Source organism: Mustela erminea, chromosome 9 (genome assembly GCF_009829155.1).
Source record: "Mustela erminea isolate mMusErm1 chromosome 9, mMusErm1.Pri, whole genome shotgun sequence".
Lineage (NCBI taxonomy): Eukaryota > Metazoa > Chordata > Mammalia > Carnivora > Mustelidae > Mustela > Mustela erminea.
In genome coordinates, this window is record NC_045622.1 from 15,484,289 (window position 1) to 15,510,683 (window position 26,395).

A 26,395-nucleotide genomic window follows, 5' to 3' on the forward strand; every position below is an offset into this window, starting at 1 on the left:
ACACAGTGGTCCCCCAGCTGGGAGCGGGGTGGACCAGGGTGCTGGTGGCCCCCCAGTGGGGAAGGTACTGCCACCCAGGGAGGGCTTGGCATGTGCAAGCTAGTGGAGCAGGCATCTGGCCTGAGCGAAGTGTGATGATCTCTGTATGACAGACTGACAGGCACAGCCACAGGCACACACAGCCCAGGCCCGTCTGCGTGACCCTCCTAAGATACGACTCGCGGCGGCGTGGTCATGCTCCCTTACCAATACTCCTCACTCCTCATCCTTGTCTGCACCGTGGCCCCCACGGCCAGAGCTCGGGCCCCTGCGAGGCTCCTACTGAGCTCGACCCACATTTTCTCCAGGAGCGGAGAAGCGTGTGAATCTGCCCTGACCTCCAGCCCAGACCCGAGCCTGGAGGACAGGCTGCCTTAGCTTTCCCCGGATTCCTCCTCGGATGCCTCCTCAGCCAGTCAGAGAGCAGAAGGCAGGGGGTTGAAGAGAGCAGCGAAGGACCAGGGACGCCACCTTCCCGGGTGAGGGGGAGACGGAGTGGTCCCAATGGCAGGTCGCAGGCCCCACACACCGTCCGGCTGCTCCCTGGGCAGCTGTGCCGGGACATACCCACAAAGGAGGTCTCCTCCTCTCTGAGACCCAGGCCCAGAGCTGAGACCTCTCCAGTCCGTGCCCGAGTCCTGTGCCTGCCCTCCGGTGAGACGGTCCAACCACCCACAGGCTCCACAGCTCCCTGATGTCACGTCCTACGCACAACACGCGCCCTCTGACATCACTTCCTGCGCATAACACGCACCCCTCTGACGTCACTTCCTGTCCATCTCGGCTGTGGCAGCAACATGACACCACCTCCCTAGCCAGGCGCTTCTTTCTGTCACTTCCCTATCCTGCGACCAGCTCAGCTACAATGTTAAAGACACTCCCCGTTGCGGCTGTGAACTTGGGATGGCAGCTGTACCCCTCTATTGGCTTGTTTTGATCCTTCCATTAATCATGATAATGACAGAGATCGAGATCCTAATCACAGAGCATGGGCCATTTGTTGACAGACTGGTCTGCGCTAGGTACTCGGCCCACATTTTGTACATTCTGACAACAAGGCTTCCAGGCACCTCGAGGACCTGTCCACGTCCCAGCTGTCTGACGCGGGCGCCCATGATGCTTTCACAGCCCATGGCAGGCCTCCCCCAGAACATCCTAGCTCCTGTGCTCCCTCCCTCGGGCCGAGAGGTCAGGTGGCTGAATTTCCTATTCTGCACCGACACACAGCAAGATGCAGGGAAAACAGTAATTCAGTGGGGGGTGGGGGTGGGGCGTAGGACCACCATGGCTCTGGGCTATCTCCTTGTTTTCCCTCCAGTGTCCCTGCTTGAGGTAAGCCTCCCCCGGCCGCCCACGTGGGTTTCTTGAACTGCAGGAACAGAGGCGCTCTGGCTGCCGGCATCACAGGACACGGGCAGCTCTAACACCGCCCCCGACTGCCCCCCCATTCCCCCAAGATTGTTGCAGACGGCGCTTACTGCCTCCCTCCGACCCCTCTCTGATCGGGGGTCACCCTGTCTCACACAGAGCCTTGTAACAGAGGAAACAGAAAAGCAAAGCAAGGCCAATGGCCAGAGCTCAAGGGGGAATTGGAGGAGGAAGAGGAGACGTGATCTTCCTGCCATGACACAAGCCAAAGGTGGCGGACATCGGTTGTGGAGGAAGCAGTGAGTGGGCAGAGAGAGGCCAGGCAGGGGGCAGCTTCCTACCTGTGATGTTGACCTCCACCTGGCCCGAGCGTGTGCCGATGGGGTTGGTGGCCTCACACACGTAGGTCCCTGCCAGGCTGTAGTTGATGGGCCCCCTGAAGAAGAGGGTTCTGTTCTGGGCCTCCACGCCCTTGGGGAGAGAGCCATTCAGCCTGCGGGGATGGGGAGACAGGGCAGAGGGTTACGACTCTCCCCGCCAGAGGCTACCCCAGTGTCACCCAACTCCTCCAAGACTCCCAGACCTTTTGCTGAATGAGTACGGGCAGGGTCTGTCTTGGAAGGAAGAAAAACAGCCCCAACTGTCTTCTGCGTTTCACACTCAGTGGTCCCAGCACTGAAATGCAGACAGGACTGGAAGGTACTTGTCCCACTGAACTGATGAGAAACTCTAAGTTCACAGTCAAGGAACACAGCTCCTTGTGACAGAACTGGAGCCCGGGTCTTTAACTCCTGGCACAGTGCTCTTCCAGTTAGACCTGGTTTCTTGGGTTGTGGTTTAACAAGCTGCTCGTGGAACCCCCTCATGGAGGAATCGAGTCCCATTTCACTATCTCATTGTTCCGCTAGACATATCACAGGCCTTTCTCCTGGGGAAACACAGGGAACTGCCTTCTGATCCATGAACCTAAGGTTCTGTTGGACCTAGCAGCTCCCAGGTACACAGAGCTGACACTGGCAAGCTGGCCCTGGCGACCTGCACCTTCAGAAGCACTTCTGGTTTCAGGAAGTGGATGGAGGGTGAGAGTGAGCTGGGCAAGCCAGTGCCCTCTGCCTCCCGGAGAAAGAGTACAGACACAGTGTGGCAGCCACCTCTTGGCCATCACGTCAGCCTGCTTCTTGACTTCCCCACAGCCGTCTTTCTACGTGTTCCATCCAGCTGACAACACCAGCTGGAAAGCACCTTGGCTCAGGCCATCAGAGCCAATTGCAGGAGCGGACCAGACCCTCTGAGAGCCAGGTTCAAAGACTGGGAAGCCAGGAACCAGAGGACGGGATAAGGGACAAGCATGCCGTGAACACAGGCATGCTGGGCTGACGGCTGCCCTCTCCTTGAGAATCTGGGGGTGCTGGAGAGAAGGAATGGGAACAAAGAAAGATCTGGGATGCTCCAGAAAGCCAGCTTCCCTGGGGACACCTCGATAAAAATAAATACCGGGGGCTCGGGTGGGAGTGACTCAGACTGAGATCACCAAACGAAAACGACAAAATTCTTTATTAGGGAGAGGAAAGCAGGCAGATCAGGAGGGAATCCCCCTCCGGCAGAATGGTTTGTCCCGCTGACCCTGCTGCTGTCAGATGGGGGGGTGTATGTACATGGGGTCTCTCGCAGCCCCTCCCCTTCCCGCTGAGAAACCTGAATGAAGACCCTGATTTCCTCCCCACTTAATGCTCCTGGAGGTAGGGTGGGGTATTGCCCTGTGACTGGCTAGGGACCCTGTCGGGAGCCCGGCCCGCCCTAGAGGACTTACGTGGTCCAGTGGTACTCGGTGGCAGGGGGGTTGGCGTCAGCTTTGCACGTGAGCTTCACGTCTGTTCGCTGCAGGTACCAGTTCCCATCAAAGCCCTCAATGGTCACCTCGGGCTCATCTGTGGGGCAAGGGATGATGTTTGAGAAGGGGGAGGTCAGGAGAGCAGGGCTCGGGGTGAGGGAACCTCGGACAGGGAAAGGAGGGTGGATAGCAGTGACATGGATGGAACCAGCTTGGAGAGGGAGCGAGAAGGGGAGAGGGTGGTGATCACAGACCCTCAGAGCAGAAGCAGCAAGGGGACTGAGGAAAGGATGAGGACAGATGAGCCAAGGGAGGAGATGGGGGAAGAGAGGAGGGAGGCCAGAGCACCCCCAGGAAGAGAGAGGGAGGGGAAGGCTTGAGAGGCCAGAGAAAGAAGGGGCGGGGAGGGGAGAGCAGTAGGAGACAGAAGCAGAGGAGGAGGGAGGGCTGGCACGGGGGGAGGTGGGTGGGCAGGGGACGGCGGTGCCCACCCCGGGGAACCGGCCTGCCCTGCGCCCTGCTCACACTGCACATTGAGGGTGAGGCTCTCTCGGAAGCGGTCCATGTGGTAGTTGACGATGCAGGCCAGGGACTGCTGGTGGGCTTCCCGGCTGGGCACCAGGCGGTAGCGGCTGATGACGGTCACTGTGCCGTTGGGGTTCCGGATCTCCTGGTACTCCGCTTCGCCCTTCAGACGTGTTTCCCAGGATACCACGCTGGGAGGCTTCCCATTGGCCGAGGTGCAGGTGGCCACCAGGACCTTGTCATCCTGCCCCTTCTTGGCTCGAAGCACTGCCTGGGTACCCTCCACCCAGTTGGTGGGTTTGGCTGCGGGGAAGCGGAGAGGGCCATGGGACCAGCTCCACTGCCTCGCCCAAGGTGTGTAGGCCCCGGACGCCCCCCTGGCCATCCTCCCCTCTTGGCACTTCTCCGGGGACAGCTTCACACCTAACCCACGTCCTTCCTGCTCTACGGCTGGGACCTGCTTCTGTCAAGTGGAGGCCTTCTCAGAGCCTCGGCCTGCTCCAGCCAAGGGCTCCTGCCCTCCCCGCAGGGTCTGCTTCCTGGCCACCCACAAAGCCCCCAGGTGGGGCTCCGACCTGAAACCCGATCTCCAGCTCTGACCATGGCAAAGGCCCTGCCCCCAACCCCCAGTGAACTGTGGCCCCACTGGGCTGGCAGGGACTGGATGTGCCAGGCCTGGGGCTCGGGGCGCAGGCCAACTCAAGGCAAATGACGGGGTCACTGAGGCACATGGTGAGGATGGCCAGGCCCCGGGCCCCCCACACGAGCAGGGAGGGAGGGGTCGGGTCTGCTTACCCATCACGGTGAGGTTGAGCTGGCTCTCTCGATTGCCGGCGGGGAAGGTGGCGAACTCGCAGATGTAGACCCCCTCGTCGTCCAGCTCCAGGCGCGAGAGGCGGATGGTGCCGTCGATGAAGGAGGGCCGCAGGAACTCCACGCGCTCGCGGTAGGGGTTCAGCACCGAGACGCCCATGGCCGGGTTGTAGATGGCCACATTCTGCTTGGAGCCATTGGTGGCCTTCTGCCACGTGACCTGGGTGATCTTCACGCTGGACAGCTGGTTGGCGAAGCTGCAGTGCAGAACCACGTCGGTGCCGATGAAGCCGGACATGGAGTCGTTCACCTGGACCACCTGGGCCTGGGGGCCTGGTCAGAGGACATGTAGGGGTCGTCAGCGACAGGCACGGCCCCCTGCCCGCACTCTGGGCCACTGCTCCCCTCTCTCTGCCAGAACTACTCTTCTGATGCTGATCACAGAAACACTGATTGCTGGTACTAAAAGCACTCTGGGAAATACTGAAAACTACTGTGGAAACCGCACTGCCCAGGATCCCGCCGCGCAAAAATATCACCAATAATCCTGGAGGAAATGTCCTCTTTTACTTTCTTCTCTCTACATTTCCCCTCCCTCACACAGAGCCAGAATCATACACTGGACGCACTGTTCCAGAAGCTGCCCTTTCCCCTCATGACACATCGTGGCTGCCACCTCTCGGCGGTAAACTCACACTGCCTCCCTGGTCTTGGATGAGGAGGGTCAGCGCGCTGTCTTCTTGGGAGAGGACAACCTCATCCCCTTTCCGGGCTTCAGTTCCCTTCTGGCAAATGGGGCATAAAGTCCAGTCCTCCACCCCACAGCGTTTGCTAGGACAATCAGTGGGACTGAGGAGAAAGTGTGTCAGGAGACAGGAAGTGCTGCCCACCCACATGGCTCACAGTGGCCGCCATGATGGCCATCCCCACAGGTCTTCTCCCCAGAGGCTGAGTGCCTATGGGCTGGGGCAGATGGCTCTGTCCCTCTCGCCCAGCTAGGCCCCTGGGGGGAAGTGGGTGCTTCACAAGACGCGGCCTCCTCCAGCTCCTGCTCCTTCACAATCTTGTTCAAATGCCTTGGCTTTCAACATCCCCTCATCTATATTCTGCCTCTCTGTCCCCATCTCTCCACACGTGATGCCTTCCGACTGTGTCAGACGGGGCCCCTCCTCAAGAAACACCATGTTTACATGTCCCCCCCTCCCTCCTCCTGACACTCCCGGACTCTTGCTCATGCGGTTCCCTAGAAGGCCCCAGAAGGCTCTTCCCCTTCTCCACCAATGGATCTCCCACCTTGGGAAGCTTCACAGACCCTCCCCACCGTTACAGATCTTTTCTGGCTTGGAATGTGGTTGTTCATGCCTCTGACTTCTCCCCCAGAGCGGGATCCAGGTCCTTCCCCCCGCCACATCCCCAGGGCCTGGTGTCTTGGCACACAGTAGGTGCTCAGTAGACATTTGTTGCCAGAAAATTGTAACGGAAACCCGCGAGAATAGAGACTTGCCAAGAGGAGGGAGTGATCGGTGGCATCAGATGGATGAATCAATCCCCCCCCAGTCTCCTCCCCGCTGGCTTCATTCCCACTAGAAGGGCTTGTTCGAGCTTCGCCCGAATCCTGAACTCGGAGCAGCCTTCCCCTCTGGCGGGTCTCTTCGGGGCCCATTCCTGAGCTTTGTTCCTGGCTGTGCCTCTGCACACTTCGTGTTGTCACATCCTTACTGACCACCATCAATAACAGTGATGCCAGGCCCTGGACTGACGCAGCAGCAGGGGGATGGCCTCGGTGGTCCCCCAAGGGAGACTGGGGTTCAAGACTGGAAACTTGGGGTTCCTATTTGCCCCTGCATGGTGGAGACACACAAGCAGGGCACACTCCTTAGAGGGCTTGGAAGACCACGACTGGTGAAAGCTGCTCCCCTTGGGAGGGTACAGGCTGTCTCGTAGGTCCCTACAGCACCCTCTGCGTTTGGCGTACAAATACCTGCTCAGAAATGCTTGCTGAATACATAGGTCTTTGGCCCCTTCCAGCCAGGCCCTTGCCTTGCTCTGGAAGTTTCCCTGATGCTCCCCACTTCTCTATGCCTGTTCACATCCATATAAACCCTTCAAGGCCCACCTGGGGTACCACACCCCTCCCCCTCCCGCTGTCCTTGGGCCCTTCTGTGGGGTTCTGACGTGTCCCCAGGCAGAGAGCACTGCGGGCTGGCCGGAGTCCAGTGGAGGCAGCATCCATCAGGGAGTCAGGAGAGCTGGGCTCTGTCCGGCTCCATCTCGAGCTGGCCTTGGGACCTGGGCCAGTCACGTCCCCCTCCTGAGCCCTATTTTCCTCCTCTAGAGGGGAGCAGGCCGGACTCCCCCAGTCTCAGTGGTCCCTTCTGGCCCTGAGTCTGATTCTCCGAACTATGGCCCTGCCCTGCTGGGGCCCCACTCCAGATCGAGTCCCATGGTGAGGTCAGTGGGCCAGACAGCCCAGTGCTCCTGCTGACTGGCCAGCTGGCAAGCAGCTCTGCCCTAGGCCCTCCCAGCAGGGTAAGTGGGTGCTCCCTCCCCCACTCTCCAGCCTTCACTCACCAACCTGCTGGAGGTTGCCCAGCAGGTGAGATAATGTGGGTATAATTGGGGAACTTTCACCACACAAAGCCAGAAAACAGGAAAAGCCAGTTGGGAGGGCTTGGGCCATAGGCTGGGGGTTGGGGTTGGGGTTGGGGTGCGGGCACCAGAAGCCATCTGGGGATTGGTGCCTGGGCACAGTGGGGCTTACAGCGGGACATAGCCCACCAAACCTGGCTCGGCCCTGGTTCCTGTCACTCCTCTGCAGGTGTGGGGCCAGGCAGAGTTCAGCGCCCCCCACACACGCTGCCAGTCACTTGCTGTGTCTTCAGCAGTGACCTCACCCTTTAGAGCTGTGAATGCCAGGAGGGAAGATCATGGACAGCGGTGGGGCAGGCACTAGAAGGGGCTCAGGCGCCCCATCAGCCCTGTCTTGTCCATCAGTGCCTAAGCAGACCGAGGCAGCCCTCCCCACCCTAATGGAAGTCTCCTCTCTCCTCTCCAGAGGCAGCCCCATGGGTGAAGAGACTGCCTAGTACACCTGCTTACGGCCCGCAAAGCCGGTTCTCCTGGCCCTTGTCCTTTCTGCCCCAGTGCCAAGCGGGCAGGCCAGAGGGGGGAGGGCCTCTAAGGAGCAGGTCGGCTCATTTTGATGTTGGCCTCTCTGCCTACAGTCCGCTGGGCACAAGGGAGCTCTTGGAATACAGGATTTGGGGTCACTCCCTGCTTCCAGAGGTCTGTAACTAGGAGAGGCTGGGGACACTGACGAAGTCTGAAAACCCTCCCTTCACCCTTGCACCCCACTCCAGGCTTAGGGACCCAGAACCCCAGCTTCTGGCTTGGGGTTGCCAGTCCTGGTCTGAGGATGCAGAGCTGGGGAGACGTCCCACGTTCTTTAGACTGTGCAGACTGGGAAGCTTTCAGAGAGGTGGGGTCAGGTGCAGCAGCAAAAGGGTAGAGGGATCTCCACTGAAAGGACAGAGAAAGGCCTGGCTCAGGGCAGTAACCCAGGAACAGGGCCCTCCTCTGTGCAGGAAGAGGTGTCCGGAAGGCCCGGGACAGGGGCTGCAAACAGGAGGACAGGCCTGTCCAAGCTTTTCCACCAACCACTCTGGTCCCAACGACCTGGAAGTTGACGCTTGTGTCTCCCCGATGCCACCTCAGCTCCTCCCACCCTCTAAAGGGTCGTCCCACCTCCTCCCTGCTACTGGCAGCAGGTGGGCTCGTGACGAGTCGGGCTTTACACGATCCCTCTGTCACGTCGGAGCTATGAAACTTTGGGCAAATGACCTCTCTGTGCCTCAGTTTGTGCTGAGGTTGCAATCTGTAAAATGGGCCCAACAGCGGTACCTACCCCTGCAGTTATTCTCAGGATTAAGTGAGGACATGTGAAACAAGAGCTTGGCACACTCCGCATAGAATTACACGCATGGCCGATGTTAGGAGCCATCGTCGTCCTCACCACCGTCATCAGCATCCGTATCCCTTTCGCTTTCCTGGCACGTGCGTCTAGTGCATTTCCCCGCGTGTGTCCCCCTGGCCCCCAGCAGCCTGTGAATCCCTAAGTAAGAGGGAAGACACTGGGGCTGGCAGAGTCACTGATGCGGGAACCAGGGCCACTGGATGGTAGCATCCTGGAGGCTCAACGGACCACGAAATGCATCATTTTACAGAGGAGGAGTCCCGGGGTTGGTTGGGGGGGGGCGGCGCTGGGTCACTTGCTTGGGGACGCAGGAGAGCAGTGTCCAGCCTGGTGTTCCTCCCACCTTGCCTTTGTGTAAGGGACTCCCCCGTTCTCAGTCTACCTCCCCAGGGCGTCATTCTGGGTGGTGTCCCTCCCAGAAGCCTCTCTCGCTCCTTCTGGTAAATGGTGGGAATACCCGCGACAAAATGCAGCCCCAGCCCCCCGCAGGCCACCCTGTGCTGGGCTTTGTCGGGGGCGGGTGGGCAAGAGGCTGGGGGCTGGGGTGCAGCCCAGAGGCAGCAGCGGGGAGGCATCTACAGGGCGTAGAGAATAGGAAGGAGCCAGAGAGGGGGGAGGGAAGGGTAGAGGGATCCCAGGGAGCCTCTGCCCTCCGCAGAAGGGTTCTTGTATCCCAGGAATATCAAGCAATGTGTTTTTCTTTTCCTGACCCCAAGCACCGCCTACAGTCTCTCTGACCACCCTACATGCCCCACGATCTGGGGCCCATGCACCAGTGCCTCAGTTTCCCCATTAGAATTCAGGCTGGACAGCTGGGACTGCTTCTGTGGCTTCCCAGAAGTGCTGAGCCAACAAGGCAGGTGTCGGGCCGGCCCCCCCGAGACACGTCACGGACCTGTAAAAGTCCCGAGCTCAGCAACAAAACACAAAGGCTCCTCAGTTGTGGCCGACAAGCCTGCTCCCCAGGGCCCGCCCGCCTGCCCGGCCTGCTGTGGAGCTAATCCGAGGCTGAGGCCATGGGTTCCCACGCAGTGGGGTGTGGCCCAGGATGGGGGGGCACTCTGCTCTCTGTACCCACCCCGAGCGGTTTCTCTTCCCACCCTTTGAAATTTCAGACCCCTCTCTCCCTGGCCAGGCAGGCTGGGACTGGGCCCCTGTGGGCGGGTGGAGGGGGGCACAGGCTGGGGGGGTGGTTTCCTGGGATTTCTGGCACAGACCACCTCTTCTTCTGTCCCCCACCACCTTCCTGGTGCCCTCAGTCAGGTGGACAGCAGGGGCCGACCTGGTTGGGGGAAACTGGGGCACACTGGGGGAGGTCCCTGGGCTCCCCACCCAGAGCCTCTCATACCCAACTCCTTTGGGATCCATCTCTAGGGCCTTCCAAGGATCTCCTTCCCCACCACCACCCCAAAACTGGCAGAAAGGAAGAGGACATCCGGTTAGAAACCAGCTTAGTGGTAAGTGGGAATGACTCACCTAGGGCTGGGGGAGTGGGGGATAGGGCCTTCAGCCGAAACCCTGCTGACTCAGCACAGTGACCTAAAGGTTACAGGGCCCCTCCTCCCAGTGCAGCTACTTCCCCAATGTCCACTCCCAGGGCTGGCCAGGTCCTCACTTTCTGACACCAAGGCCGATCCACATGGGGGAGAAGCTGGCAAGGAAGAGGGTATGGTCAGGAGGGTATCCCCCTTCTGGGGTCCCCTCCTCTCGGAAGGTTTTACCAATCACTGTTGCCCAGACCCAATCGTTCCGCCAGCAAGAACCCACATGAGCGGGGTTCTCACTGAGGTCCTTTGAACTTGTCCTGTCTCGCATCTACGCCCCAGGCAGGTTTCCCCATTATTTGGGAGCTCTCTAGAGCCCAGGCTGCAACTCTGCCCTCCAGACTCCCCTCCGCACCCAGGATGGGGTCCAGGGTGACCCAGCTCAGAGGGCTCAGAGAGGACCCAGATGCAGCAGCCGACCCAGTCCTGTCCCCATACCCCTATGTCACCCCTCACTGGGGTCCCTGCCTCCCGCACTGCAGGTGCTCTGCCCGGTCCGAGTGGGACCCGGGGGCCTCTCTCTGGGAGCAGTGCCTGCTGGGATGGCTCCAGGAGTCCTGGGGCCTTGAGTGCTTGCCTCACCCAACTTGCCAGCAGAGGTGATAACATCCCATGATCCCACAGTCAGGGGCTAATTGCTACTGTCCAAACCCAGGCGCCTCCGCCCCTCATCTGGGGTCACAGAAACTGCCGATGTTTTCTTCTTGACTGATGCCCGCCCCCCAACTCCCGACACAGAGCTGGTTAATGATGGGCTATGGGGCTGGCGCCGGAGCCTTGGCGGGTGAGAGCCGTGTGTGGGAGACGAGGGGGCGCGGCAGCCTGGGAAAAGCCCCGAGAAGGAGCCCAGGATCTTCCAGACAGGCTGGGCCGGCCCCGCTCCCCGGCAGCCTGGAAGCCCCGGGGTTGTAGTGGTGGCGGTGGGGGCTGCTCTGGCAAGTCCCATCTCTCTTCGAAACCTAGCAGGACAGGTTGGGGGACAGGGATGAATCAGGGAGCGGGGTTTTGCCTTCTCCAGCTGAGAAACAAGTGGCTGGGACATCTGAACCTCTCCTACAAGTCTGCGGCCTGTTGGCTGCCCCATCCCCAAGGCCCCGGGCAGGGCCTGTCCTCAGCAGCCCCCAACTTCCCCTGGGCATCCCAGAAACAGACAGCCCCTCTCAGTGCTACCCCCTCTTCAGCTCTAGCCTTCGGACTCTGCCTGTCGGCTCTCTCTGGAATGCTGACCTTGCACCTGCCACATTTCCTCTGGCCAGGAGGAAGGAGGATGCACTGGAGATCGGGGAGAAGTCTCTGGGCCCCACTCCTTGGTCACGTTTTTTTAAATGGCCTAAGGTAGGCAGTTCCCCTCCCTGGCCTCAGTGTCCTTTTCTGTAGAACCAGAGTGTGGATCCCATAGCCCTGGAAGATCATACTTTGGACATCACCTGTCTGGTTCTCTCTCTGCCCTAACTCTGTACCTTCCCTGGATCACACTCTAGAACTTTTCTACCAAGTGGCCGCTCCACCTCTGCATACTGCCCAGCTCCTCCAGGAAGACCTCCCAGATTAAGCGGAACGCCAGGAAAATCCAGGGTGCTCAGCCGCAGAGCCGGGGCGTGGAGCTCTTCCATATCCACGCAGTCCGAGAGAGCGACGGACACTAGCCGCTGCATGCTTCTGAATTCATCTTTGTTCTCCGTCCCCAATGGCCCCCATCCAGACTCCCTCAAGCCCCCGCCCACCAGCACATCCCTTCTCCGCCCCCCCACCCCCCACCACCAGCAGAGTCTCACTTCCCTATTTTCTCAACACTCCCAGGCCGGGACTCTACACGCCTCCCCCCACCCCCACCCCTTTAAGTAAACCCCAAACCCTTCCACTGGTACCTTCGTGCTCAGCATCTCATTTCTGCCACCGTGTCCCCCAGCAGGCCGCAATCATCACCCCAGCCCCGCTGTAGGTAACTCTGAGGCCCCATACCTGCCTCCAGGCTCTACCCCAACCCACTCACCACGTTCTAAAACACAAATCATTGTCTACTTAAAATCCTTCCATGGGTTTCCTGCAGCCCTCAGGATCAACTGCAAAGCGCTTCTGGGCTCTGGACCTCATCTTGGGCGTTGGAACTTAGCTACCTCCTCTCCTGGCCCCCTCTCCTCTGCCCCATGGAACAATACAATCCTTTCCCTGGCGCGTTACTCCCTCTGCTAAAAACCCACACCCCGTTATCTGCCCCAGTCCCTTTCATCCTTTCTGAGTGCCCTTAGCCTTGATTTTGAGGAGGCGGCTTTCTGGGGGCACTCCTCCCTCCCCGTGTGAGGGATCCATCCAGCACCCCAAGGGCCCCCTACTTGAGGATACACCTGTCACAGCAGCTCCCCTCTGGAGGGAAAGGCCAGTGTCTGGCATGCAGCAGGCATAGGGGTTCCGAGTGGTTGGTGGAGAAGGCCACGAGCTAGCTGGGCTTCCAGGCCAGGCTCAGCCATTTCCCCGGTGTGATAACAGCTTCCTGGATACCGCACATCGGTCAAGGGCAGGGCCTACCCAGGAGGACGCCGGACCGTGTCAGCAGGTGGGGTAGGGGGACAGAGCTGGAAGGGGAAGGGGATCCACACTGGAGGCAGGCAGGTCAGTGCCAGAACCTTCTCCTTGACTGAAACCAGGAAGCTGTGCCCCAAAAGGTATGCCTTTCCTGCCCCACAGCCCCACATCCTCTGCTTGCTTCCCACTCGCCGCTTCTGGGTTCCCTTTCTCTCTCCTCTGCCCCAGTTCCTAGCACACAGCTCTGCCTCCTTCCTCACTCCACACCAGAGGTGAAAACTATTCTTCTCACCCAAGCAAGCCACTGCCGGAGGCCCAGCTCCCAAGGTCTTAGCCTGCGAAGCCCGCACGGCCCACAGCACTACACCCCTCCCCAACACAGCCTGGCCGAGCCCTCTGAGGCCTGGAAGCGCTTGGCTCTAAATCTGGGGTTGACACAGGTCCCAGCTCCGCGGCCCACGCCAACCCCGTCTCCCCCGGCAGCACAGACGACACGTCTCCCAGCAGACACCCACGGGGCCAGGGCTCCCCTCAGCAAAGGAGCGTCCTTAATGACACATTTCGGGGAGTGTAGGCAGCAGCCTCTTCAGAGAGCTAGTGTGGGGGTGGCAGAGGCTGGGGGTGCCATGAAAACAGAGGGGAGTTCCCACGGCCTCCCCAGGAGAACCCCTTCGAAGCTGGGTATCAACATATGTGTTGTCTGGGTCCTGCGGGTGCTGGGCTGACGTTCACCACCTGTTTGGAAGTGGAAGCCTCCAGATCTGCCTCTTGCCATAAGGGCCTTTGTCGGACCACCCCAGTGCCCGGCTCTGCCCAAGCCCCATCCAGCTCCACACAGCTGTCTGTCCCCAAGCCTGGGGGCTGGGCCAATGTGGGGAGGGGCAAGGCGTGGAGGGCATAGGACATGGATATCCTGCCTACTTCCAGGGAAGCTCATTCTAAGAGGGGAGGGTTGGAAGGGAGACTGATGGGGCCGCGCTGAAAAGGGTGGTAATTCACCCACAAGCACCGACTCTGAGTTCAGATGGGCCTGGGCTGGTGTGGGCTGCTTACTGGCTATGTGACTGAGCATGCTGCAGCAACCTCTCTGTGCCTCAGTTTTGCCATATATGAAATGGGTACGGTATTAGTGCTGTTGCCCAGGCTTGATTTGAGACTGATAATTCCTCTAAGCTCTTAGCATAGTGCCTGGCACACAGGCACGCTACAAATGGGTTGTGTAATTGTTATTACAGTTTTGAGGGAAGAAGCTGCTAGAACTCAGGCAAGCTGATTTCCACTCTGGCTCTGCCAGCCACCGTGTGATATATGCCCTCGCTCTGGTGAGGCCACTGTCCCGGAGCGGAGATCCTCAACCTTGACGCCACTGACATTTAGGGCCTGATAATTCTTTGTGGTGGGGGCTGTCCTGTGTGCCAGTCTCTTCCCACCCTTCCTCCGTTATGACAACCAAACCTATCTCTAGAAATTGCTGGAAGTTCCCTGCGGGGCAAAACTACCTCCACTGGCTTAGAGGAGAGGGCAGGCAGCTTGGGCGGGGGTACTGGCCCGTGTGTGAGCGTGTGCAGGGCGGACCCTGCAAGCCAGGCGCAGGAGGGGAATGGCTGGGGGTGCTTGCCAGAGGGGAACTGTCCTAGGTCCTGGGGCAGAGGGCCCAGAGGCTGGTCAGAGCAGGGGTGCAGCCTTCCCGCCTGGAGGGCCTGCAGTTGGCTCTACAGGAGGGACGGGAGGCGTGTGCTTGGGGAAGGCAGGTGGAGAGGACCAGAGGCCCCGGGGAGCCTGGAGCCGACTGCCGGGTGCTGTCAGAACTTGGGTTACAGAGCAGCACATGTGTCCTCGGAGCACAGAAGGGCAGGAGACACAGCCCGGGGAAGCCTTGGACAGGGAGGCAGCGAGCTGCGAAGACAACAAGGCCGTGTGCTTCTAAGAGCGGAACCGACAGGCAGCGTCTCTCTCCGGCTGGTAAACCGCTATCATTCCGGAAGGTTTGCACCTCATTTGGTTTCTGCTTAAGTGAAATCCACAACATGTGTTCCCTGCATTAGTGGAGTGTTTGTGCTTAATTAGTGGCAAATTCTTTCATATTAAAGTCATTACGTTTTGCCGTTTGCTCTTCTCACCCTGGGTCTGGATCTACTACTGTCTTTCCTTTTAATGCAAGGCGGCCTGTCCCAGGGGGTCCAGCCTCAGGAGGCATGCGCACATGTGCTCCCCCCCCCCGCCCCCGCCATGCACGCGCGGGCGCACACACACGCATGGACCACCCCTCCCTGGGGCACTCGGACCCTACAACAGTCAGCGCTGTGCCCATCCCACCCTGGGGCTGGCAGGTGTTGCTCCCAGAACTCCATCCCCATGCCAGGCTCCTCCGCAGGGGTCAGCAGCTGTGCCTCCCACTCCAGGGGGCTCCCCCTCGGGCTGCTCTGGCACAGCCTATCCGGCTTTGGGGTGTGGGTCCAGGCGCCGCTGCTGGCGGGACAATAAGAAGCAACTGTGTCGGGCGCCTGGGTGGCTCAGTGGGTTAAGCCGCTGCCTTCGGCTCAGGTCATGATCTCAGGGTCCTGGGATCGAGTCCCACATCGGGCTCTCTGCTCAGCAGGGAGCCTGCTTCCCTCTCTCTCTGCCTGCCTCTCCGTCTACTTGTGATTTCTCTCTGTCAAATAAATAAATAAAATCTTTAAAAAAAAAAAAAAAAAAAAGAAGCAACTGTGTCGCTCAGGGGGCCACATGCACATATCCCAGTGCGGTTACTGGGATGGAGGGGCAGGGCAGAGATTGCCTCCTGAGCCTCCCCCCACCTCCCTGGAAGGCCTGGTTCTCAGCAGTCCTAGGGCTGAAGTGCAGGACCTCTGTGAAGATGCCTGCGGCCACAGCACAGCGGGGATGCTGGTTTCTAGACAGGAGGGTGGGTCGCCCGTGATCAGGGCCCCAGACAACCTCTTCTCTACCGGCATCGGAAGTCGCCTGAGAAGCAGCCATACACCTGTTTCATTTCTGGGCCGCACTAGCGGGTCTGGACCCTGCGGTGGGACTGCAGCCCAAGGTTAGGTTACAGTGTCCGCAGGCTGGGTCTTCTGCAGCATCCTTTCCCTGCACAGATGCTACAAAGCCTGCTGTAGGTCTGAACTCAGCACTGGGGACTCCTGCTGCAGGCAGCAGTGGGACAGGGGGGTTGGGGGGGGGTGGTTGGGCCTGGGCTCAGGAAGTTCGGGGAAAGCTGGCAGTGAGCTTTCCTCGAGACGAGGCAGGAGCCCCTCCCCTGGCTTCATGCCCCCTCCTCCGTGAAGCCCCTCCCGGAATGTCTCAGTTGCCACGACCTGGTCCCAGCCTCCAGCAGGTTGCACCTCCCGCTTCAGGGCTGTCTCCACCCCCCCCCCCCCCCCCCAAAGCCTTCCTTGCCACCCTGTGAGCTCTGCTTTGGGTTTCAGGCTTTCTCTGATGCACTGCAGGCAGCATTCAACCTCTTCACCGGGCATGGTCCAGGGAGCAAACAAGAGGAAGAGGCAGGCTTCTTCCTGGTCTGAAACTGGCAAAGGCTTGTGGTGGGTCACGTTTTCTCTTTAACCTTCAGCCAGAGCAGCCCCCAAGCCCTGCCTGCAGGGTCTCCAGCAGGGGGCTGGAGAGGGGCAGGAGGGGGTAAACCCTTCGTTCTTAAGCTCCCTGGACTGATGGAGAACCCAAGCCCCGCAGAAGAGAGCATCTCCTCGTGTCTCACAAATTCAGGTGACGTCCGGGTAGCTTCACAACAGAGTGAGCGGGGGCTTAGGGCAAAGGGACAGGAGAGTCTTTCCATGTCCCTTCCGTCACTTTCAGAACCTACCTCTTTTTCAGACACCCCCACCCCCACCCCAATCAGCCTGCTCTGGCTTGGCTGCCACTTCCATCCCGTCACTCTCCCCAGTGCAAGGCTCAAGTGAAAACGGGCATTTCTCTTCCAAACAGACGCCACAGGTGTTAAATCCCTCAGACCCCTCCAACCTTTCGGATGACGTCAGCTTTGGCTTTCCCGCACCCCACTCACTATGCCCACCTCAGTGTCAACCCCGAGAAGCATTCTTCCCAACCACAGTGTAAACCCCAACACTGCCCAGCCCAATCTCAATGTCAATGCCAAACTAGACCACAAGACTGGCCTTATGACTCTACCCCTAGTGCCAACCTCTTCCTGGCTTTAACCACAGAAAGCAGCAAAACCTTATGTGTGGCCATCATTTCCACCCTAATCTCAGTTCACCCCAGGTCTGAACTCGGCCTCAGCTCGGTGGCATCCCAGGAGGAAGGCAGTCTGGCTCAGTCTTTCTTTTTTTCTACCCAATATTCCCGCCCCCCCCCCACCACCTTGGGGGTAGCCACTGGAAGAGAGGGCTCCAAAGGGTCCTGACATCACGGTGCAGGGAGAGCCCAGGTCAGCTGGAAGGCCTCCCCTGTGTGGGTGAGTCTGCCTGTCAGGGGGAACCGGGCTTCCCATATCAATCTGCTCTCCCCCAGTGGCCCCGAAGCCACCCATGGTAGGGCCTTGTGGACATGTGCGGTCCCTGGAAAGCCTCCCCTGGGCTGTGCCTTTCCCTGGTGCCCAGGAGGCTGAAAGGGGTGGTGGGCAGGCCCACACTTTGTAGCCTGTCCTGCTGCTAATTCCAGCTTCAGCAGCAGGACCCACAAACAAGTCCCACAACCTTCCTGAACCTTCTTCTCACCCATAAAATGGACCTCAAGCGAGGCCACCTCATTTAGCTGCAGTGAGGATTGAGGGAGGGCGTCTGTATGAAATGATTTCCGGGGTCCTTGGGTCCTCGGGGACACATCCTGTCTGGCCTCACTGTGCTCCCGGCCTCAGGCTGTCTGTCACCTGGCCTTCCTCCCCTCCCTTCCCAGCACTGAAATCATCACCTTCTTCTTGGCCAAGTGCTGAAGGGAGCAGGTCGTCGCCCTTGCCACAGCCTGTCTCCTTCCTGTCCCACAGGGCAGCGGCACAGGGGATGAAGGGACTTGAGAGACAGGAGCTAAAAACGCCAAGCCCCAGCCATTGCTCCCAGCCCTGCCGGCTCTCCCGCAGCTCTTCTGTCAGAGCTTTGAGCGTGTGTGTGTGTGTGTGTGTGTGTGGGCGGTGGGGGGGTCTTTCCCTGACTCTCCACTCCCTTCTCCCTGCCCTCTCTTTGCCCAACATGAATCTATCAGGAGCCGCACCCAGACCCGCTTCCAGCTCAGACTTGCTGGGGTTTCACGAGTCACTGGGTAGGGGCCTGGCATGCCGGGACCTGTCTCCTGTCCTGCCTTGCAGAGAGAGTGCGCACGTAGGCAGCGGGGGACAGCGCCCAGCTGCAGGGGTGCGGCCCAGCCTCCGGGCCACCTGCTGCCCCTCCTCCCCTCTCCTTCCCATTCTCATGCCCTCTTTGCCCTGCCCACCACACTGCTCATCATGGCCCTGAAAGACCAGGAGGCGCTGGTGGCAGTGGGGGGGGTGTGGGGGGGAGGGGGCTCCCCATGTTGTGCCATGTCTGAGGAGGGTATGGCCTGCCACCTTCAACTGGCCCAAGGTGGGGTCTGTCCACCTAGCAGCAGATGCCAGGGGTCTCACTGGCTCCCCTCCCTCGCAAAAGGAGAATGGACAGGAGGACGACGTTCCTTGGGAGACCCTTGCCAATGGATGGCAAGAACAGCTACCACATGTGTAACTTAGCTGTGCCAGGCCCAGGCCCAGATGTTCACTCCTATTAACTCACTTCATCCTCACACAGCTCCCAGAGCTAGGGAGCATGAGTGTCTCCATTTCAGTGATGAGGAAACAGAGAGGTCGAGTGACCCACGTAAGGTCACACAGTCTAGGAAGCAGATTCAACACACGCAGTCTCCATGAGGCTCCTTTCCGGGAGAGGCTATGCTCTTCACCACCACATGAACTGCCCGTGGCCTCCCTTTCTCCCCTTCCTGGGGAGACAAGTGGCCAGCACACACCTGCCAAGCCCCAGAATCACTGGGATTTGATACGTGGGACCCTAGCCTATTGGCAGCTCGGGAGATGGGGGTTGGATTAAGTTCCTTTTTGGGAGCGCAGACGTCAGGCCCTCACCCTGGCTCTGGGGGAGGCTGAGCCCCGGGATCCCCACTCCTGTCAGGGTAACAAGGCTGGCTGGGACCAGGGCATCCTCAGCCCATAGGATGTTTCTGGGCACCGCAAATACATAAAACCTCCATTCTTTCCTTGTTCCCTCTGCCTCCCAGTCCAGGAGTTATAAATCTTACTTCCTAGTCTGAACTCTGCCAGTCTCTGGCTGTGAATCTTCCTTTGTCTGTCCCTGGGGTTCTCCACCTGGGAGATGCTGCTGGTCCCATCTTCCCCCTTAGCCTCTGGGGCCTCGGGAGGACCAGGCAGGCAAAAGCTCAGGAAAGGCGAATGATGGCTACCATTGACTAATGGTACCACTGACTGCAGCTCTGGTGCGGCCAGGCACGCGTAGATACGATCGCACCGAGTCTCTACGACTATCCCATGAGGGGAGCCCTCTTGGCCCCAGGGCCCAAGAGGAGAGTGATGGCCAACCTCTGTCCTTTCCCCAAACCTCAGAAATGCGAGGTCTTGTTCTGCTTTTTCATCCCGCATGCACCACCCAGCACCCCCAGGAAGTGGACAGCAGGTGCTAACGAGGAATCGGCATAAAGTCTCCACACCCCTCCCTGCGCAGGGGCCCGGCGCCCGGAAGGGGTACGTTGGGGACCACTCAGTGCCCCAGGTGAGCAGAGAGCTCGGACAGCTCCCAGCCAGCTCCACCGGCGGGCTTCCCACCAGAGGCTGCTGGGAATGCATGTCCAATTAGCTTAATGAGTGAGGCCCCAGCTTTAATTGGGGCCCTCTGCTTTGCTGTGCTGTCTCCTGCTTTCATTTTTAATGCTGGGAAAGGGTGGGTTCTCTTCCTCACGCCTGTGCATTTTCACCCTGGCTAATGGCTCCTCACTCAGAAAGGCCCCTACAATGCTAATTGGGTTTAATTCCTGGGATAATTAATGATTCTATTGGAAAACTGAAATGTTGTGGGTGAATTCTGGGTGTAAACAGAGAGGAAAGTCAAAGGGACAGAGAGCCCAGAATGGGGCCTTGGGAGAGACTGGGGTTGGACGAAAGGCCAATCTGAGAGTCCTTCATGGTGGGTCCCTGAGATGGGGACCATCTGGCCTAAGAGGTCCCTGTGTACAGACAAGGAAACAGAAGCACCGAGAAAAGCAGTACAACCAAGGGCTGCCAAGAAGTTGGGGGGGATGAGGACAGAAGGAGCTGGCAGAGCTAGGCCCGGGGAAGAACAGGGGTGGGAGTGTGTGACTTCAGCCTTCGGTGGTTCAATAATGTGATAATGGACGTGAGCGCACCTGGGGAACAGCTATCAGCCAGACGCGGGCCTGTAGAAATGTCTTATGGTTGTTTCTCTCGTTGTGGTTACAAAGGCCCTGCCTCTGGGTCAGCAGATAAGCAAACAGCTCATCAAGCCAGGAGGCAGCCAGGTGTAGACAGGAATGGTGGTGGGCAGGTGGTAGAAGGCCCTGGAAGGCCACAGCCTCTATACTGCCTCTCGCTGTGGATCTTTCTCCTCTCTGGTCCTAAGGGAGAGAGCTGGCTGGCGCGTCTCTTGGGGTAAGAGCTGTATCTTTCCTGTTTGGCTCACACCCACGAGCCTGACCCTGAAGCGCGGGGAGGGGTGAGAGATGGAGGAGACATGTGCCCCTTGAACTTCATGGTGACCTGCAGGTTTGGCGCCATTCTGGGGAGGGAGGAGACGGGGCTGGGAGAGGACTGGCTGCCTGGCTGTAGGATGGGTCCACGTGCCCCCCCGGATCCATGTCAGGGGCCCTGAATCCAGGCTGTCCGGCAGCCAATGGGCACCTCACCCTCCCCGTGCCCGACTGAGCTCTTCTTCCCCCTCCTCCCTCACCCCTTCCCTCCCCAGGCCAAACTCTATCAGCCCCCTCTCTCCATCCTGTGGATTCCCTCCTCTGTGTTTCTGGAACCCAGCCCTTGGGCTCCCCATCCTTACTGCAGCTTGATGGGGAGGCGAGACCCGCGCCATCCCCTATCTGGAATCCTGGCATCAAGCGCACGAAGACGAGTGAACTTTTAAGGAGCACTCCCTATCTAGGCACTGGATGTCCTTTCATCCTCTCAAAAACCCTCCAAGAGAGGTCCTACTGTCGCTGCTGGGAAACAGACCCAGGCTGGGCAAGGGTCGGTCCGCGCTGCACTGCCCCGTGGGTCTGAACGCAAACCTGATCTCCTTGCACGAGTCCTAGCTCTCTGCCGCCCCGGGCTAAGTCTGACGTGGATCTGAGCTACTCATCAGCCTTCACCATCAGTCCCTGCCCGTGCTCCCAGCTTCCTTTCCTGTCCCTCCCAGGCCACCACCCTCCACGCCAGCCACCGTGGGAAACTCCCACCCTCACCGCCACCAGCTCTGCTCGAGTTCCAGGGGCACCAGCTCTGCCAGGGGTGGCGGGGTGTGTGTGTGACAGACAGTGCTGGGCTCTGGGAGACCGGCTTCTCTGAAGCCCCAGCTCCCCGCACGGGGTAGTCTGCTCAGCGACCTTCGAGCCAGGCTAGAGTCAAATCGCAGAGAGCACATTTGGGGATGCGGGCTCTGTCAACTTCTCCAGTCACTGGGATTCTTAAATCAAGACTTCTCAGGAAGCTCAGGGTCAAGGCGAGGCGGGGCAGGGTCCCCGGAGAATGCCGAGACCCTCTGTGCCAAGGAAGGCTTCTCTGTAGGAGAAAAGCTGAGAGGCCCCACGTGTGGGAGAAGGAGCCAGCTCCGCTGCCCCCAGTGGGAGGCGGGAGGCCCCCTTCCTCCGCTCCCCGGTCTGGCCAGCCAGGGCTAGTCCCACCGCTCGGCTCTTCCGGCCCCCTTTACCTTGATGACCCTAGATTCTGGAATGGTTTAAGGAAGGGGCCACCCATTTCTTAGATGTAGAAATGAGACCCAGAAGGGTGAGGTGACTGACTTGAGGCTAAGCCATCAGTTCATGAAAAGCCAAGGACACAATCCAAGTCTCTTGCCTCTTCTTTTGCTTTCTGGGTCCCAAAGGGATGAGGAAGACAGACAGGCTAGAAACTGCCCCTGGCTGAGTGAAGGCTTCTGGGTAGGAGTCTTTGGAGGGTAGGCTGGTGTCCCATCTAGTGCTCAGGGACCAGGCTGGCCTAGACGAAGGTGAGATGGGCATCATCCCTCCCCCATGCTGCCCCCCCCGGCCCCCCATGAGGTCTCAGCAGCCGCAGGCTGGACCCCTTGGTGGGTGCGATCGGGAGGTGCTCTGGAGTTCACCCCAGCCTGCTGCTCTGGGGAGGGGGTGGAAGAGGGACGGAAGCCTAAAGAAGCAGGTCAAAGCAAATCCTCTCCACGTGCCCCACCCCCACTGAGGCCGGGCAGAGCCAGAGCCTGTAGGACCAGAACCCAGGCGCCCTGTCCTGACACGTCCTGGGGAGCAGCTTGACTGGGAAGTGAGGCAGCGAGTCCAGGGGTTTGGGGTGGGGGTGGGCAGAGAAAGTGAGGGAGGACGGAGTGGGGCCGGCAGGGGGCTGGGTGGTCTGCCTCACCTCAGGGGACACGGGGAGCAGTGCTGGCAAGAGCCAGGGAAAGAGTGGGTTCTGTGGGGGGGAAGGGGGGTTTAATGAGGAAGCAGTGTTGGCTCAGCGGGTCTTTGGCCCCAGGCCCCCGCCTCCCTGCTCACAGGCTCAGACAGGTCCAGAACGCAGGGCTGCTGGCTGCTGAGAGGGGCAAGGTGAGAAGCAGCCTCACCGTCTGGGGAAGGACCTGGACAATGAGCCACAGCCAACAGGAGGCCTGGCAGGCAAAGGTGGGGGGGTGGGGGCTGCCTGATCTCCCAGCCCCCTCCCTGCCTCCCACCAGGCCTGTGGACTCCAGGAGCTGCCCACCACAGTGGGCCGAGGCCCCTGACTGCCCACAGTGGAGGTGGGAGGTGGGGAGGCTGGGGTGGGGATTAGGGCGGGGAGATGCTTTGAAAGGAAGAAAGCCTGGTGGGAACTCGTTCTTGACTCAAGGCAGAGAAAGGGGAGGGTGGGGGATGGCCAGGGCTTGTGCTGGTTTTTGTTTTGTTTTTTTTTCCTTTTATGAGATGTGAACTCAAGCAATTAAAAATATGCATTTTATTTTACACAATCTGTCCTGCTGTGTCTCTTCATCTTTGCTCTATCTAGCTCTGGTGCCCCCAGAATGGCTGGCATTCCAGGCACTTTTTGTGTTTCCTCTAAAGTGATTAGACCAAGTGTGTCCCCAAGTTTTTACAAGACTCAGCCCCCCTCCTCTGTAGGCTCCCTCAGCCCTAAAAGCAAACACAGGTGGACAGTATCTGTGCATCCTGCCTTCCAGCATTCTAGCAGCAAGTTATTTCCACCTCTGCTGATTGAACACCTCCTTTGTACCAGGCCCTGGGAAGTGTTTCCTGCTTAGGGTCTCAGAGGATTGTCCCTTTCATTCTTAGGAGCAAGTACGGACATTCCCATTTCACAGAAGAGGAAACTGAGGCCCAGCGGTTGAGAAATCTGCCAAGTTACTGCATAGCTAGAAAGTGGTTGGCCCGAATCTGGGCTGTAGTCTTCTGGCTTTTGTACACTGCACTTCCTTTCAGAATGAGAACGCCTCTTGTTTTTCTGTCTGCCCAGCTAGCCCCTCTCCTAAGGCCAGATTCCAGCTTTCTACGCATGCACTGTCTAACTCAGGGTTTCACTGGCTGACATTCGCAGGTTCTCTGCAGCTCTGCTTAAGAGAATAGGAAGAGTTTCCCCGGAGGACAGGGTGGGCAGCAGAGGTCACGGCCAGCCCCGGGTGGGTGTTCTGGGAGCAGGGAAGGGAAAGGGAGTAAAGACTGGGGCTTTGGAGTAGCCGAGTTCTCATTGCAGAGCCACTGCTGCCTGGACAGGTAGGAGGGGACCACATCTGCCCGGCCCATCAACGCTGTCCCAGGCACCAGCTGGCAGGGACTACCAAATGGACTTGGGCAAGAAAGCATGTACAGGGAAAGGCAACGTTGTGCCTGACCCTCTGGGCCAGGGGGCAGCAGCAGAGGCGTGCCCAGCCAGAGCTGCGGGCCAGAGCCTCTGAACCTCCCAAGCAGAAGTCAGAGAGAGGGGCTGTCATATACTGTCCTCTGCCTCTGCTAAGGTTTTACCCTAACAACTTTACCCAGGTGGCTAAGTAAATCTTTCTGCCTAGGAGAAGATCCTACCTGGGAAACTGCTCAAATGTTCTACACCCTTCCCTGATGGGAGTTCTTCCTGGTGTCTGTCTTCAATCCCTCCTGTTGCAAAGGAAGCACACTCTGTCCTGGGGTGTCTTTGAGCCTGCAGGACCAGGTACCAGAGCTGCAGATTGGGCAGGTCCTCCTCTTAAGGAGAGAGCATGAGGGGTAGGAAGGGGACTTGGGTGGCAGACAGACCTGGTCTGGGCTCTTCCACTCACTGGTAGTTGGGACTCAGTGAGCCTAATTCCTCATCTGTGAAATGGACTCAATATTTAAGCAATAAACGGCTACAAGACTTCAGTTAAATCATGAACATGGTAAGTGGGACACAGAGGAGGTGATCAGGGGGTGGCAGCTGGTGTGTGGATACTCTGAGGTCATGGACAGAGCCAACAAGCTGAGATCCCTGCCTGCGGCAGGGGCAGGCTCTTATCCCGAAGACCATGGCCACTCCCATCTGTCTGGATTCTGGAAGCTGCCTTGTGTCCTCCCAAAGAATGAGCAGCCTTAAAGCTCCACATCAAATCTCGGAACCTCAACTGCTTTTCCCTCCCCAATCAGCAGCCTCACTCTGGCCTAGCGTGCCTGGCCTGGACCTGGAGGCCTATGGCAAATGGGGACCTAGGAGTGCTCTGTCAAGTGCCACAGTGTGCTCCCCGCAGAGGGTCCGTGGTGGTATCCTCTGCCTCTACCAGTAAGCCTCCTGGGTGGGTGCCAACACAGACCGGTATTCACACCACGGGCCCTGAGGATGCAGAGAGAAGAAGGACCAGGACACCAGAGGTTTGACATGGTGGGCCAAGGGGCTTCCTCCAACCTCCTTCTCCAGTTTTAGGAGCCTAAGAAAGTTCTGAGTGTTCTTACAGGAACTCTGGGGCACAATCGGCCAGCAGATGCCAATGATGCCAGCTCCTCCCTCTCCCAGTGTCCTTCTTGGCACCACCCAGGCTAGCCGCACCCAGCTCCAGTGCCCAGCCCCAGTCCTGAAGAGCAGAGGCCCCTACCTCAGCTGCCGGCCACACCCCTGCACCCCAGCACTCTGGCAGGCTGACCTGGCTGGGCCTCTGGGGTGGCTGGAGTCACAGGATGGCCAGGAGGGCCCCATTCCGATGGTTCTCCCTGCCTGCTTGTTACCCACAAATGTGTGAGGGATCGTGGCAGGAGCCTGGGGTAGGGTGTTTTGAAAGACACTGGACGGACTCACTGGGCACTGGCTCGCCTAGATCAGGAGTCCTTCGCACACCACCTTCCAGAGCAGGGGCTCGGAGACAGCTGAGGAAGTGGAGGCTTGGCAGTACTTGGGCCTGCCATGGTCTGTGGGTGCTGGAGTCAGAATGAAAAACCAGGTCCCCCCACACCCCAGCTCACTCCTCCTAGGCAAGGCCTCCGGAATGAGACTGCTTTCCGGGAAAACCCAGAGCTGCTCTGGACCTGTCCCCTGCCTATACAGTGGGGACTGTAGCCACCAGCCCACCTGCTCTTGCTGGCTTTTTGGGGACATCAACCAGGACAGGCTGTGCAAAGAGGGCCATGTGGCCAGATGAGAGGTGCCTAGAGCTACTACTGTTCCATGATGGGGGGGCCACGGAACAAAACTGTGTTCCCCATGGGGACGAGTCGCATCCTGAGAGCTTTGCCAGGAGGCCTACGGGGGTGGGAACAGTGACTTGCCCCTGGACCTGGACCCCTGTGGTCTGGCCACGATGGCCTATGTCCCATGCCATCCTGCAGGGACACCTCACCCGTTCTTGGCTCCAAGGGTCCCTGACGGGACAAATTCATTGTGTGTTGATATCATTTCCCAAGCACTATCACCAAGATCATAAAAAGGGCTGGGGCTGGGAGTCAGGAGACCTAGGTTCTAATCCTGATGCTGCCATGATCCAGTGAAGCATGGGACTTGCTCTGTCTGGGCCTTAGTTTCCTCACTTAAACACACATGAACTAGTCCGCCCATGCATCCTTCGGGTTCCCCCCAACTCAGCCTGCCTGGGAGTCTCTGCTCCACAGCCAGCCCCCCCGCAGGCTCCAGGTGCGGAAGGCGACAGGCTCTGGAGCCTCAGGGGCTGCTGGGAGGGGGGTGTTCCCTTCCCTGTGTTCCCAGGGGGTTTGGGAGCTGCCGGCTGGCAGACGGGGAACCTCGGGGACGCTTTCGCTGTGCAACGGGACTGAGAACAAGCTGGATTTTGCAACTCTTGAGGGCCTGCAAACAAGGCGTGGCGAGTTCTCAAGGGCTTCTCCCGCGCCCAGTGTAGAGGGTGTCTATCAGCGCTGGTTACTCGCTGAAACGACAGGGCTGGGCCCTGTTCTGGGACGAGGGTGGGTGCACCAGGGAAGCCGCCAACTCCACACAATGAACCAGGCTCTTGCCTGAGTCCAGCCACAGCCTGCACAAGAGCTTGAGCTTAGGTAGCTGGGGAGGCTCCCAGCCCGGAGACCTTGAACTCAAGCCCAGGAAGTGAGGCGTCTGTTAGTAAGCGAGCCTCCAGCAGCAAGTCAGGTGTCAGACCCGCAGAGCCTGGGGTGGGGGTGGGGAGGGGACAC

General features: G+C 59.2%; 1 protein-coding gene across 1 annotated transcript in view; it reads right to left on the reverse strand.

Moving 5' to 3' along the window:
- NECTIN1 (nectin cell adhesion molecule 1) overlaps window positions 1-26,395 on the reverse strand; it is a 60,939-nt gene that overhangs the window by 8,526 nt on the left and 26,018 nt on the right. Inside the window, exons 2-5 of the mRNA XM_032358108.1 lie at window positions 4,559-4,909; window positions 3,764-4,066; window positions 3,218-3,335; window positions 1,749-1,900 (exon numbers count right to left, since the gene is read on the reverse strand). Of these exons, the coding sequence (XP_032213999.1) occupies window positions 1,749-1,900; window positions 3,218-3,335; window positions 3,764-4,066; window positions 4,559-4,909 (924 nt within the window). The remainder of the gene's footprint in view (window positions 1-1,748; window positions 1,901-3,217; window positions 3,336-3,763; window positions 4,067-4,558; window positions 4,910-26,395) is intronic.